Source organism: Plectropomus leopardus, chromosome 8 (assembly GCF_026936395.1).
Source record: "Plectropomus leopardus strain MGB_pleo_1.0 chromosome 8, ASM2693639v1, whole genome shotgun sequence".
Taxonomy (NCBI): Eukaryota; Metazoa; Chordata; class Actinopteri; order Perciformes; family Serranidae; genus Plectropomus; species Plectropomus leopardus.
The window spans coordinates 36,265,880-36,281,221 of NC_142183.1; the positions used below are offsets into that span (position 1 = coordinate 36,265,880).

The following is a 15,342-nucleotide window of genomic DNA, read 5'->3' on the forward strand; positions in this document are numbered from 1 at the left end:
TTCTGATCAATATACCATGATTACAACTGTAAAAGGCCAATTTTATTTGATTTTACATGAAGATGACATGGACCTGCTCAGGCTTCCTTCACCTTAAGGCAGGCTAGATTTAAGACTTTTAAAGACGTTTTTTAAGTAAATTTAAGACAACAAACATAAAACATCACTTTTTTGTTGCATTAAGAGAGAAGGGAACCTGGCATTTGTTTGTGTTGTCTTGCCGATTGTGTGTTTCTCACTCGATTCCCATCATGGAGTGTTTGAATTTTTTCTTTTTTTTTGCATGAAATACACAGAGCCTCTTGTTCATCAGACAGTAGATCCTCTGCTCTGAGCATCCCAGCTGGATACAAAATGTAAGTGGTACAAATTACAAACTGTTTTGAGACTTTACAATGCAAAGTAAGATTAAAATGATTCATAAAATTCTACTTACCATGTCTGAGCATTTTAAACTTGATTTAAGACGGTTTAATACCAGTTATGGCCTTATTTTTAGATGAAGGAAGTTAATGCCTTTTAAGGCTTTTTAGGGAGCCAGGGAACCCTGCCTGCTATACAGTGGCATCTGCAAATAGAACACATGGTGCAGTGCAGCAGGATGAGGGTCCTAAACATACATACATGAAAACCACCCAAACAAACAGGAACTGCATTCCAGGCAGGACAGAGCAGCAACAGAGAGCCTGATGATGCGTGTGGCTCAGAGGCTTCAGCAAGCCACTCACTGCAAAATACTCTCAACCACATAATAAATATGCTCACAACTTTCACGCTCATTCTAATATGCACAATACATAAAATACTAAAACACACAGGCACTGATTTCTACACTGTTCAACTACTAAGGACGCAAATACCCCACAGTTCAATCTGAGAGTCAGAACTTTCACATTAAGTCAGTTTCAGCTCAAACTCATTGGCACTTAGAGTAGACTGTTAATGATCTAAATGTGTTGATGGCTGTAAAGCAGAAAAAACGTTGGATTTAAATCTATGAGGCTTAATGAAGGTGTGACAGTATTACCCTCCAGTGTGTAGATGTCCCGACCCCACGGGTATTTGGGATACTTCTTCACATCTTCGTCTGTCCTAGTGGCCTCTGGGAAAAACTCATACTTGATCAACTCTCTGAAAGAGACAAATATATACAGACAGCTCAGGATCAAGTTTAAACTATCAGTTAGCCCTTAACTCAGAATTTAATTTGATTATGGATTTCTGAGCGGTCTGGTCAACTTCATCCTCTTCAGACTTTTGCATGGGTATTTTTGACTCTTACCATGGGATTCTCTTTAATTATTTTATTTCATTTTAATTATTGAATTATTATTATTAATTATTATTATTATTATTATTATTATTATTATTATTAAATTTTACTTTTTGGGGTATTTGCGACTTTTGTTTGGGGTTTTTTTTCTCTCAATTTATGGTGACTTGTGGGGCATTTACCTATGCCTATCACGATTGTAGAACTCAATCATATAATGATTTCCTAAAAATGTAATGTAACACCCGAAAATGTACTAAAACTTGCAGTTAACGTGATCGAAAATGTACTAATACCTTAAAACACAGCAACTTTACCAATAATGTAATACAAAGTCCGGACTGATAGTAAAACAGCATTTTTACCAATAATAAAATAATACTGTACCTTTTAGGTGAGTCAGTTTTTTCAAAATTGATGATGTAATGAAATGCAATAAAAAAAAGTTTAGGATCAAAAAAGCTTTTTTTCATACTTGCAGCCATTGCACCCTGAAAAACAGGCATTTAGGAGTGTTTTTGTCGTGATGGCGTCTGTGTGGTTTATGAGCGTGCCTGCATTGTGTCCCCATTGAAATCAATAAAAATGAGCGCACAAAAGAAATGCTGCATGTGCACGACCCTTTATAGTATTTTCTCATAAGTTTTCATTACTGTGTGTTTTGTAATAAATTCCTAATAACTGGAAAAGGTATTACAGTAAAATGTCTTTATAATTTACAAGATTTGATTACATTTTTGGTCAAATTTTTATATTATTGGTTTTTATTACATATTCCAAGTTTTATCAGGCATTACTAAATTTTCAGGACAATGGGATTTTGAGGACAATGGGATAACTTTAATAAATATAATATAATAATATATAAATATGGACAAACTTTTGGGGCCCCTGTCTCCTGAATAGCTGGTCATCCTGGTTGATCAAACCACATTCTAACACTCTCATATACACCAATATGGAGGACAAAATGTGCCCAAAGTGAAAGGGTTGAGTTCAGAAAGTGACTGTTTCGGACAGACAGTCCCTTTATCAGATGTGACTCACTGGCTAATGTTGGCGATGGTGTCCATCCAGCTGCGAATGCGAACCTTGTTGCGTATATTTGGAGGGTTGCTGAACTCATGCACTATAGCTATGTGATAGGGGTAGGGCCCCTGGAAGAGCTGACGCTCCAACGCTACTGAGTCAATCTGAAGAGATGAGAGAGACAGACAGAGAGAGAGAGAGAGATGGAGTGTTCCAGTGAGTGCAAAAGAACAATGGAAGACAAGAGAATTAAATCAAGCATAAGCAGAATCATCTCAACATGGTGGAAAATATGGGGATGATTTGCCTCGCTTTGCTACACATGCAGAAGTTGTTTTCTGTATTTGTTGATCTACCAACTAAAAGTAGCAAAAAGTGTCCAACTGGCTGAAAACCAAAATCAGCTGGGTTCTTCCATGTAATGTTTTAAAAATAAAAGCCTTACAAAATGATCTTTGCTGGAATACTTTTACTATGAGTCACATGCAAATAAATAAATAAATAATGTGCCATTGCAGCATACAAATGTAAATCTTTAAACTACTGACACTGCAACCGCAACACTGAAATTTGGCATAAACTAAATCAGTAGTCTCCAACTGGTGTAGTCATGGGGTCCAGGTTCCTCCATAATCATTAGTTCAAGCTCCACTCATAAAAGGACCGACCATATATTCAATTCTATTTTACAAAATGTAAACAACTTAGAGCACAATGAAATAAAACACTGCAGAATAAAGTGCCCTGACTCAAAAGTTAGTTAATAAATAGCACTGCAATCAGAAAAGAACATATAATTGCTTTAAGACAGAGCAAAGTTCAAAACATTGCAGCCAAGTAAGAACAAGGAAATAAGATAGTGGTTATATTCAGAAAAAAATCTCTCTGACTTTACAGCAGGTAATGGCACTTCAAAATAAAAGCTTCAAACTTGAAAACATGTATTTTTCCAAACTTGACATGTTTGTGAGTCACTTGCAGTTTATTCAGAATGGACCCACCAGTAACCTGCAACCCACCAGTTGGGAACCACTGAACTAAATTATAAAAACATATCATCATTGCTACAGTTTTTCTTTCTGTGATGCAAACACAGAAATGTTTGTCATATATTATTGTGTGAATGTTCATTCACATGTCTGGTAAACAGTCAAAACTGACATGCTTATAGCAATCATGGATTCATTTCATGGATGGATTATTGGAACCGATATGAGACTCAATCAAAGATGGTTTTCAGTCAATTGAATAAAGATTGCTTAGCCAGTATATAGCAACATTTCCCCCACTGATTCCACCCACCTGTTTACACTCTGCCCATGAGCTTCATATTGACGTGACAGAGTTCAGTGTGCCACATTTCTTTTTATGGTCATCTGCACCAGACAGACTCTTGCAAGTATTTACATCACGTAGTATACACTGCTACATGTAGCTACAAGCTAACGTCTAGGAAACATGTTAACTCGCTTGCTGATGTTGTTAATTTCTATCCAATTTGGATCAGACTCCCACTGGAACCTGTTTGGTTGTGTTAAGAAGCTTTTATTGAGGAGTTTTCATGGTACAAGTTGACACTAATCTATTACAGTCAGTCTCCAGCTGCTATGACTGCACAGAGATGTGAAAGACCCAGAAAAACTGACTAATCAAAGTGGACTGGGCTCCTTCACAGCAGGGGGGCTTTCAGAGATGGGTGCTAACTAGAGCCTTGTCAGTCTGAGGGTGTATATAGGTATTCTAGCACACACAGCACAACGAAAATAAAATGTTTTCTAACAACTAAAGCATGTAAACATGTACTGGTAGAAACCTAAAATACAATTTTGAAACTGAAAATGAGCATGTTACGTTCTCTTAAAAATTGTTTGTCAAGGCTTTGGGAAAGTTTTTCTAACATTAAACCATCTTGGTTTATGAATTCATAACAGAAAGAGTAATAACTGAGTGTATTTTCAGTTTGACGTGTCCGGCCAACAGTTTTACAGATGTCTCTTTTTTTACGGTGGTCTAATGGGGAAAATGCCTTTTGAGATGCAGGGATTTTTCTGTTACGATAACACAATACAACCATCCAAAAGGTGTGCTTTTCAATACCGTCATGAATACAAGCGCTTCCCTTTTTTATAAAACTCAATGTATGTAGTGCACAGCGCGCACCACCAGAGCTCAGTCTCTGGTCTCTAACGGTGGAACAGGCAGCTGAGCTGAAAGACACAGTGATACCTAGTGTAGAGGTGTTAGTTGGAATAGTGGACTTACTGACTAGATTACTAACAAGAGTAACCAAGATGGTTTGGGTGAGTTTTATTTTGTTTCTGTCGAGTTTTATGATGAGTGAACGAGGCAATTAAACTTTTGTCAGTCTTTTGTGACTGAGAAAAAGTTATATTCAAAAGGTGTACAATTGTATTTCTCTGTTTAATAAGGACAATAGGTGGGAGAATATGACTTTTCTTAACATTTTCGTATGTGTTTCGGATGACAATACAGATGACTAACCTGGTGCATAGGACGCATGTAGATTATGCGGTTCCTCTCAGGAGGCATCCTCAGTATCTGATCCAGCACCTGTTCCATGTCCAGCTTCTTACACTGAGCGTAATCAAACCTGTTCACTATGGGGGCGCTTTCTACTCGCAGCTGCTTCAGCACTCGACATCTGGTGGCTACAGAGAAAGAAAAGACATAAAGGGACAGAGCACTTTGAGACTGCATGTTTTTACACTGAAATTCTTCAGAGGACTATACCACTTTCACACAAGAGCCTCTATTGAAGGATCAGGTGTTCTCCACTTGTTATTCTTGACAATATAAACACTGATTAGTCTACTGTCAGTATGTCTGATATAGTGAGCTGTCAACACTGACCGTTTTAACACAGGCAGCTGTGAGTTTTACACTAAATATTCAACACAGCAGACAGGCGATGTGGTCTCATTTCTATAATGGAATTGTAGTCATATTTGCAACTTTAGTAGGTCCCTTAATAAAAGATTAATTCAATTACTTATACTGTACAACACTCTACCAAAGAGGTTGCTTCTTGCTAGAATGACAACACTAAGTCGTCAGTCAACAGTCTGTAGATCCTTTACATCCAAACTGTAAACAGTCATTCCATGAAGATCGACGTGTTTGGCAATCCTCTGATATTTCATCCAAACAATATCATCACTAGAAATATTACAGGTTTACATGCAACTGGGAACCAAAAGCACATAAGCTACAACTCTTATCATTCCAAAATTCAACAGTAGAGGTCAAACTAAACATGCATGCTATATTAAGTGATATTTGAAGATTCTAACAGTGTTCTTCCAAAACTGACACTGCACAAACAAAGATAATGGAGCTAGCAAAATGAAAACCTGCCATTAATTTTTGACAATAAGGTTCAAATGTTTACAAAAAAAAAAAGAATTTCCTGTATATTACAACATAGTAACAAAATTGTAAGGGTGATACCGAGTGTGGCTGGTACCTTTAAATGCAGCTCTATGTAAGGCCAATGTGGACATAAAGCCTCTGAATGTGTGATGTACAATCAGTGTTCTATGAAAACCAGCTGGTTAACATGTTGTTATTATGACTTTATTATATTGATTCTTCAAGGTAAACTGGGGTCATTGTTTTGTGGTTGGCTAGACTTTCCCCTTCGGTAACAACTTTGTAAATTCCACATAAACAAAATGTTAAAAAAGAAATTAATTTTTGAGAAAATGTTCAAAGCAAGAATAGTACAAACACTAATTTCACTAATTTTCATCAAGATTATGGGCACAGTTTTTAGTTAAAGTTAAGCAAAAAAATAAATAAAAGAGAAAAAATCTACAAGAGTCATCAAATATCCGTGTCCTTGTTTTTCTGTTACCATGAATGAACATCATCTTGGGGCAGTCTTTGAGGACCAGGTCAGTGATTCCACAGTTGGTCAGTGTGATGCCCACCAGGTTCTTACTCTTCAGAGACAAAATCTGGACAAACAAAAGTATCAGTGTGTCAATGATACTTATTCAGGATACACACTATACAGCTGTTACAGCCAATGTAACGCATTCCAGCTCAGTGGAGCTCACATCACGACTCATTAAAAGCATTTACAACAAAAAGCAACCCAGTAAGCCGTATGTTTGACTGTTCAAAAAGAGAAATCTGAGCTCTGAGCTCAGCTGCAACATTCTGGCTCCCCCCAGTGGAGGAAAACCTTAGTAAATTTTATTTTTAAAATCACTTTGCGATAGATTCACTGTAAATTTAAAAAAAAAGTTATACAGTGTATACACATCTTTACCAAAAAAGTTGGGATGCTGTGTAAAATGCAAACAATAACATAATACAATGACTTGTAAAGCCTATTTGATCTATATTCAATTGAATACAGTGCAGAGACAATGTATTTCATATTCAATCTGATGAACTTTATTGTTTTTGTAAATATAAACTCATTATGAATTTGATGCCTGCAACATGTTCTAAAAAAGTTGGGATGGGAGCAGGTTTCCTTGTGTGTGACATCTTTTCTTTTAACAACACGCAGTAAGTGTTTGGGAACTGAGGACACTAATTGTTGAAGTTCATTCATTTATTCTTTTTCTGTAACCGCAAGGGTCGCGGGGGGAGTTGGAGCCAATCCCAGCTGTCATCGGGCGGAAGGCGGGGTACACCCTAGACAGGTCGCCAGACTATCGCAGGGCCAACACACATAAACAGACAACCTTTCACGCTCACAGTCACACCTAAGGGCAATTTAGAGTCATCAATCAACCTGACCTGCATGTCTGAATGTGGGAGGAAGCCGGAGACCCCGGAGAGAACCCACGTAGACGCGGGGAGAACATGCAAACTCTGCACAGAAGGGCCCCCGCCCACGGACCGAACCCTGTTCCAACCGGGGTCCGAACCACGGACCCTCTTGCTGTGAGGCAACAGTGCGAAGTTTTGAAAGTTAAATTATTTCCCATTAATGCTTGATATACAACCTCAGTTGTATTTTGTGTTTCATAATGCTCTATACATGTTCAGTTGGAGTCAGGTCTAGACTGCAGGCAGGTCAGTCTAGTAGCGGCACTCTTTTACTACGAAGCCATGCTGTTGGAACACAGTCAGAATGTGTCTTATTTACCTCTTTCCCACCAATAAGCAGGTGCACACAGGTTTTTTAACCTTTTTTCTATTTATGTATGTCTGTATTCCCACTGCCACTGAACCTACCGCTGGAGAGCAAGTCGGCCTTTCTGTCAGCTGGCGTGTGTGTGTATGTGTGTTTATGTGTTTGCGTGTGTGTGTTGTCTTGTTAATGTGTCCATGCAATGTCACAGACAGGCTGGAGAACAGGTAAACAGTAGACAGCAGCAGGATCAGAGGTCTTTGAAAACTTTTCAGTGGTTTATTCTTGTTATTTATCTCTTACTTATTAAGTCCCCCTTTTAGACTCGGTGTAGATGTGCTTGGATCAGTGTTTTAGCACTGCATCGGAGGACACAGACAGTGATTAGTGATGGCTCATCATTGTATCTCGGTGGTTAATGAGCTGAAATTACCACATTCATCTGGGTGTTGTATTCCTTTCAGTGCCAATCGGAACCGGAGACGATAAAAACCTGTGTTTACTACAGTCATTTGACCCGGGTGTGAATGCTGATTGTGGGCATTCCCATTATATTAAAAAGCCAGATATAAGCAGGTAATAACAGGTTTTTTGTACAGTGGGAACAGGTGACGTACAGGGACGTCCATGAAAAAGACATCATCTGGATGGCAGCACATGTTGCTCCAAACCAAAGTGTGCCTTTCAGCATTCATGGTGCCTTCATACATGTGCTGTTTCCCACGATGCAATGGGCACTGACACCACCCCATACTATCACAAAACTGTGTTTACTGACAATGATTATCCTTTACATAATCAAGTCAGTTTGTAATGCACCACAGCCTGAGGGGTCAAAGGTGACAGCTATTAAATGTTGGTTTTCAGTGTAATCAATTACATGCAGAGATTTCTCCATATCTCTAAATCTTTTGATGACATTATGGGATGAAGATGGTGAATTTGCAGTCGTGCATGGAGAAACCTTACTCTTAAGTGGTTTGACTTTTTGTCCATGCACTTTTTCATTTAGAGGATGCCCTTTTCATACTCAGTCACAATACTATCATCTGTTACCAAATAACACTTACCTGTGAAATGTTCCAAACAGTATCCCAACTTTTTTGGAACCGGCGTGTGTGTGTGTGTGTGTGTGTGTGTGTGTGTGTGTATACCTGTACGTGGTCGTCCTCAGTGACCGGGTCTGAGGTGCTGGTTGATTTGTCAGCCATTCGTTTCCTCCTCACTGCTACTCGAGGCCTGGCTATTGAAAGATCTTAATATAAAAATAAAAAAAATTTCACCTTAAACAATACAAAAGTAAGCATCACTAAGAGTATGTCAACATTTCATCTTAACTGTCAAATAGCGAGCTATTTTAGAACAAATGTATGCAACAAAGTTAAAGGCATGCTACATCCATTTAGCACTGCACCTGAAAACACTGCCAAACTCTGCGGTCTCTAGCAGAGATGCGGCGCAGATTTCAGAGTAAGCTCAGTTCAGATTTTTTTCATTTTCACTTAAAGTCTTCAGATTCAAATTGACACTAACTCAAGTTACATCCCTTAAGGACATTTATCAGGCTTCAGAGAGCTCCCTCTAGTGACACTAAAGACTTAATCCTACTTTTCTCATATATGCAGAAAACTCATCACTTGCAAAAAGAGTCTGAGTAAAATTGGTGGAGTTCCTCTTCATGCAAATTCTGGCTCAAAGTAGCACTAAAATATGACAGTAAAGCAAAACTCAAAAAAAACTCAAATTTCTATTTGTGTAAATAACTACAACTATCAACAAACTAAAAGGGTGTTTGCAGAGCACAGACCTCGACCACACCTTGCAGTGTGAAACAAAGTGAAAATTGTTTGTGTATCTGCTTGTGATTTATATCTGCTCCGAAATTTTATGGATGCCTCCTTGGCCCAAGCTACAGCCTTTCACCATGTTTCAGTAGTTTTCCCGTAACTCTTTGTGCTATATCGTAGGCAATTGGACTTGTTTGAGTTTCTTGAGGATGCTTCACCTCTCATTCAAGAGGCTTCTGCAATTTTGAACTGAAGATTCAAGAAGTGAAGAAGCCTCTCAGATGAGAGATGAAACATCTTCAAGAAATTCAGGCATGTCCAGTTGCCTACCATATAGCACTAAGAGTTACCATGACCTGGATGACTGAGAATCTTCATCAACTTTTTCTGTATGCCACGCCAAAAACATAGCCTCCTTTTTGGAGGGGATAACGTGAAATTTCTGTTTAAGCAATACTTCAATCATTCGGGCTCAGTAGTGCAATTTACAACACATTTATGAGTTGCATTACAAAGCATTGCCACAGTGTTCATTTGTGGATGTAAACTCTGTTGAAATTACATCTTTAACCAACTTCTATCATGTAAAATACAGAACACTGATTTTAAAATTTTAGTTACAGCATCTGCACTGACAGTGTGTCAGGTGTTGCTTACCGATTTATCATTGAAAGACTTATTTTATAGAAATTTGCTTTTTGACATATATTTATTCCCAGACCTGTCTATGTTGTGTATAGTCTGTACATTTACGTGATGTATAAAAAGGGGAATTATTGTGTTAGTCTGACTAAAATTGACTTTTACTATACACGTAAAGATGTTAGTCTGACTGAAATCAGACACAATTGAATTTCTTGAAATCTGACTAACAGCCACTAAAAAAAATGTAAGCAGGAGTTTTGGTGTAGGTGAGGGACATACAACTTGACAAGGAAGTATTTTATATTTATTTAAAATAATAAAATCACAGCTACCCCCCTACTCTGATGATAAAGTACAGTTATCAAGCGATGTCCTGCTGTGGACGGGGTCACAGCAAAACATATTTTAGCCATCTAGAAAATCAATATTAGTTTATGTGTTCACTTTTTTTTCATATATGCTCCTCTGTCCTTTCCACAGCAGCTGATGGAGGCAGCAGTAGAGCAGCAGCTCCAACATTCAGTGGTGTAAAATAGCAAATGTTTTTCTCAGTGGAGTCTGGTGTTTTTGATATACCAGCTTCAAATCCTTGTCAGTAAGGGCTGTCTTACAGCGAGGTAAACATACTGACTGAATTATTACTGGTATTATACTGTAATGAGGGGCGCACATTGCTTACTATAATGTGTTTATTCTAGTTACATTTGATTTATTGATTTATCTCTTTTTCGCTTACTTTGATTTCACACTTTGATAAATCATGACTCCACAGAGATGCTTGGCATCAGAGTGTCATTTCCCTTTTCCAAATTTAAGTTAAATGTTTCAATTCCCCTAAGTTGTTTGGAGTGTTATTCAAATCACCTGTAATACAGGGTGTGGGGCTGACTCTTGAATAAGAACTGAAAGCATCTTGGTGTGGTTCACCTCTGGGCCAATCAGGGTGTGTCTCTAAATATTCAGAGTGCTTCATAGATTACTTTAGAGGTGGAAATGAAATTACTGACAGCAAAACTATCACATCACTGAGCTCAAAGTCAACTATCATGAACCCACAGACCCAAGCCTTTGTGCCTACAAAAAACTAAACTGACTGTTAGTGCTCTGTGTTCAGTCTTACCTGTCTCAGTTATCAGGGACACAGAGGACATACGAGTGCAAGATCGGGTCAAAGGTCGTCTAGGGACAAAGTTCTCATCTCTGGCCTGAGCCTGCTGTGCAACTGAAGCAGTAGCAGAGTTAGACCCAGCAGGGGAAGATCCAGCAGAGGCAGATCCAGCAGGGGTAGAACCAGCAGGGGCAACTTGTCTCTGTCCCTGTCCAGCCTGTGGTGCTGGTCTTCTGGAGACATGGTTCACAGCAGCACCTCTGGGCTCCACACTGTCCGCACAGGCAGGTCCACAGCTCTGCCTCGCCCCAGTCTCCCTGCTGCTACTGACCCCAGCCTGTGGTCCAGAGGGGCCCTCTGTGCTCTCATGAGTCCTGCTGGTTGCTGTTGCTCTGTCAGTGGTTGTGGTTGCTCTGTGGGAGGTCCCTGCCACCACTCTCCCACATCCACCCACCTGCCTGGATGTGGGTGTTGCAAGTCCAGCCCTGCCCACAGATCCAGGCACTGGTCTCACTGTGGTCCTTGCTGTTGCCCCAGCACTCCCAGGGCCCCGTACTGTCCCACTGTCGGCCCCAGGTCTCGCAGTAGTATCCACAGTCTCAGTAGCAACTCCTTTAGCACTAGTCCTTCTGCTGCTCTCAGCAGCTGCCTTCATGTCTGCCTTGATCTGTTCACTGGTCACCTGGCAGCTCTTCTCACAGCTGCTCTCTAACACCTGAGCCCTGGTGTGGTCCGCCGACACCGCTACTGATACAGCCACATTGTTGCTGCGCCTCAGAGGAGTCTTTCCTTTACCTGGAAACAGACATATTTCTGTTATACCTGTGGGGGAAAACAAGGTCTTATGCTTTTCAAGGTCTTTACATTTCAGTGTTGTTAACCATGTTCATCTGTGGTCAGTCACAGATACATTGGTGACCACATACTCATCTGTTTTAAATGAACAAGAAGGGTCAGACTTTTTCCTTTCACACCTCCTCATAATGTTAGCTGTTGTGTTACAGAGCGCAGCCTACACAACAGACTGTAAAGATGGAACACAAGTAACCACTTTCTCCCACTGCACTAAAACAAAGCCAAACTATCCTGCTAGGCTTGGGTGATATCACAGTATAACAGGGTACTTAAAAACCCGGCATGTTTTTTAAAACCCTCACAAATACAGGTGCTCCTCTTTCTACATGTAGTGCACAGCACACACCACCAGAGCTCAGTCTCCGGTCTCTACTGGTAGAACAGGTAGCCGAGCTGAAAGACAGAGCAACACTTAGTGGTGGAGGGAGAAGTTACAGGACTGTAAACAGCTGGCCACCAGCAAATGCTTTCCTTTTCTGTCTGTTTAAATTCTGTTTCTTTATGTTTTTACAACTTTGTTGTGCTGCAGCCTACAGTCTAGCCAGGAACTGAACAGATCAAAGAAGTTTGCCCGTGTTTCAATAACAAACATGCTCATCTTGATAATTATGCAGATCAGTATGAATCAGTTATACACTGAATGGACTGATAATCTATGGCTGTGTTTGAGTTAAAAACATATCCGTCTTCATAATTAAACAGATGAATAATTAGTAGTTTAATCAGGAGCAAAACAGGCCTAGATATGTGGTAGATTTTAATTGTGTTTTTGGTAAAAAAAAAAAAATACAGTGTACTAACCCTGTTGCTAATTATGATCTACTTTCTGTCTATTTCATATGCAATGGCTTTTAGCAGGAGCATAAATTCTCCTGCTGGACAGAGTACAGTGGGCTGGTGGAACGATGTAACATTTTAGTCAAGTTAAACATGATCCTTAGTCAGTGCAGGGCATTTTATTTTGGAAACTGACCAGATGTGTTGCTGCCTAACTTCCTGCCTGGTACGATCTGCTCTGACGTGGCTGCTGTCTGTCTGCCGCAAAAATAGATTCATATTTAATATGAGTACACATATTTTTACGTGGAGCGGAGCGGGATGCCATGTCTGGCACACTGCTGAGACGCTCCCATGTGCACCCAGTGGAATCACTAACATTGTCTAGAACGTTGATGATCAGCTCTGGAGGCCATGCTGTGCCCATAATGCCACGCTGATGGACCTGGTGGAATTTAGGGGTAAGTAGTGCATTCCTTGCCAGGAGGAGAGATCGTGGTTAAGTAAAAGTCCCTTTTTATAGCATCAAATAAATAATTAAAACCAAAGTTATCAGAAAAACAAAAATGTACTTGACTTGTACTTCAATTTTTAGTTTGGCTCATGTCACCATTCTGATTTCATGACACCATTATGACCTGTACTGTAGCCAGCCAACAGGGGGCAATCCAGATGTTCTGGCTTTGCTTTTGGGGAGTTTTAATGTCCTCCATCTTTATACACAGTCTGTGGTCTCCACCCTGCAGCCAATGTGACATGGTGAGCTCATCAAACCAACTGTTGAGACTGCTAAATGTGTTCTGTGTTGTGCTGGCACCTTCTGTACAGGAGGCTGGCTGCTGCAAACAGGAAGTTGGCATTAGCCTCGAAACAAGGCCCTCTTCTTCCTCACTGTCAGAGTCGGAGATGACCAGCGGGGGCTTGGGAACAGCAGCACCAGCTGGTCTGCACTGCTGGACTAAACCACTGGGACCTGCATGTGGGAAGGACACATCTGTTGACATAAATTTAAAAAAATCCTTCTAATTCATAAAATGGTGATTGAGAATCTTGCAACACAAAAGCACTTTGTGTAAAGAAGCCTGTTGTGCTAATATTTAGACAGAGCAGCTCCAAACCTGCTTGCTCCTCATCAGGAGGTTGTGATGTTCCAGCGGGACGACTGGGCCCTGGAGCCACATCAGCTTCTTTAGCTCTCACCTCCCCTCCTGCTCCTTTCAGCTCCATGTGAGGCTCGGCCTCAATGTTCTCCTCCTCCATTATCAGCTCCTCCTCTTCCTCTTCCTCTTCATCCTCCAGCCCATTTACCTCTACAGGTGCTGTGAAAACAAACACATCATCTAACTGACCTTCACCAAGCAGCTCATCTTTTTGCTCACATTAATTTGTATATGAACAGAAGGGCTGTATGACGAAGCAACATCAGTGATATGGCGAGGTATGTTGTGTCTAAAGTAGGGGTCTACAGATTATTGGCCTGGCCAGTTATCGGGCCAATATTTGGCATTTTGCTGATTATCTGTATCACTGTTTTATTTTAATGAAAAAATTAATAAAGTAATGATTTAAAAACTGCAAAGAAAGTGTCAGCGTGGGAGGAACTTTTACTTTGTAAAACCTCAGGCAGCTATTTTTTAAATATTTTTGTGTTTTTTAAAATTATTTCAACTTGACTTTATATTTTTTTTATAAGGTGGTAGTTACTTGCTGTACATGATGTTGAAAGTCTCAAGTTTGATTAAACATTTGCGTAAGGAATTTAAACAAAGTTTTGTATTGGAGTTTGTTATATTCCAAATTCTAAATATTGACAGAAAGATTTTTATTATTATTGTAAATGCATATCAGTTCCAAACATTGGTTACCGGTCTCATTAACTCCTAATAATCAGCATAGGCCCTAAAAAACCAACCACATTTTCTTGTACACAGTATCCTACAGTTTGTCAGTGATGAAGAAAATCAGAGCAAGAATATTGTTTATTTTAATCATACAGTTGTTGTTAATCTCAGTGATCCACTGAAATGTGTTTGCAGTGTTCTCTGGTCAGTTTATCCACACTGATTCTGAAGCTTCTACAAAAATCACAGGGAGCATTAAGCATTCATGGTTCACCCTCTTATTAGGCCTACTCTCTGACATCCCTGATGATGGCACACCACTGATTGTCATGGGAGACATGAACATTAACACTGACAGTACTCTAGCAAACAACTTTCTGGCACTACTCTCCTCCTTTGCACTTGTACTAGCTCCTTCTCCTCCCACCCACAAAGCTGGTAAAGTCCTTGACTTGGTGCTGACTCGTAACTGCTCCATAGCAGATGTGACAGTTACCCCACTACACCTGTCAGACCATTTCTTGGTAAAATTTGCAGCTACCTTTCCGAAATTGCAGACACCCACTCAGAAAATTTCCCTCCGCAGAAACCATAAGTCCCTCACAGCAGCACAGCTGTCTGATGAGGTGAGCTCTGCCATGCCTGACCACTCACACTTCTCCTCACTTTCTGTTAATGAGGCTACAGAAACACTCTGTTCCTCTCTGGCATCCTCTCTGGACAAACTCTGCCCCCTGGTGTCCAAACCAGCCAAGAAAAAACAACCAAGTCCATGGCTCTCTGAAGTTCTGAGAGAACAAAGAACAGGACTCAGGGCAGCAGAAAGAAAGTGGCGTAAATCCCAAGAACCCACTGATTTGTCCTCATACAAACAGAAACTTGCTTCCTTTACCTCTTCCTTGCAGTCCGCTAAGAAA

The 15,342-nt window shown here is 40.0% G+C and overlaps 1 protein-coding gene across 1 annotated transcript in view; it reads right to left on the reverse strand.

Moving 5' to 3' along the window:
- The window catches only part of fbxo38 (F-box protein 38), a 47,160-nt gene that overhangs the window by 9,976 nt on the left and 21,842 nt on the right, over positions 1 to 15,342 (reverse strand). The window contains exons 12-19 of the mRNA XM_042493131.2: positions 13,703 to 13,903; positions 13,402 to 13,557; positions 10,965 to 11,747; positions 8,567 to 8,667; positions 6,177 to 6,279; positions 4,805 to 4,971; positions 2,321 to 2,466; positions 1,028 to 1,131 (exon numbers count right to left, since the gene is read on the reverse strand). Coding sequence (XP_042349065.2) covers positions 1,028 to 1,131; positions 2,321 to 2,466; positions 4,805 to 4,971; positions 6,177 to 6,279; positions 8,567 to 8,667; positions 10,965 to 11,747; positions 13,402 to 13,557; positions 13,703 to 13,903 — 1,761 coding nt within the window. The remainder of the gene's footprint in view (positions 1 to 1,027; positions 1,132 to 2,320; positions 2,467 to 4,804; positions 4,972 to 6,176; positions 6,280 to 8,566; positions 8,668 to 10,964; positions 11,748 to 13,401; positions 13,558 to 13,702; positions 13,904 to 15,342) is intronic.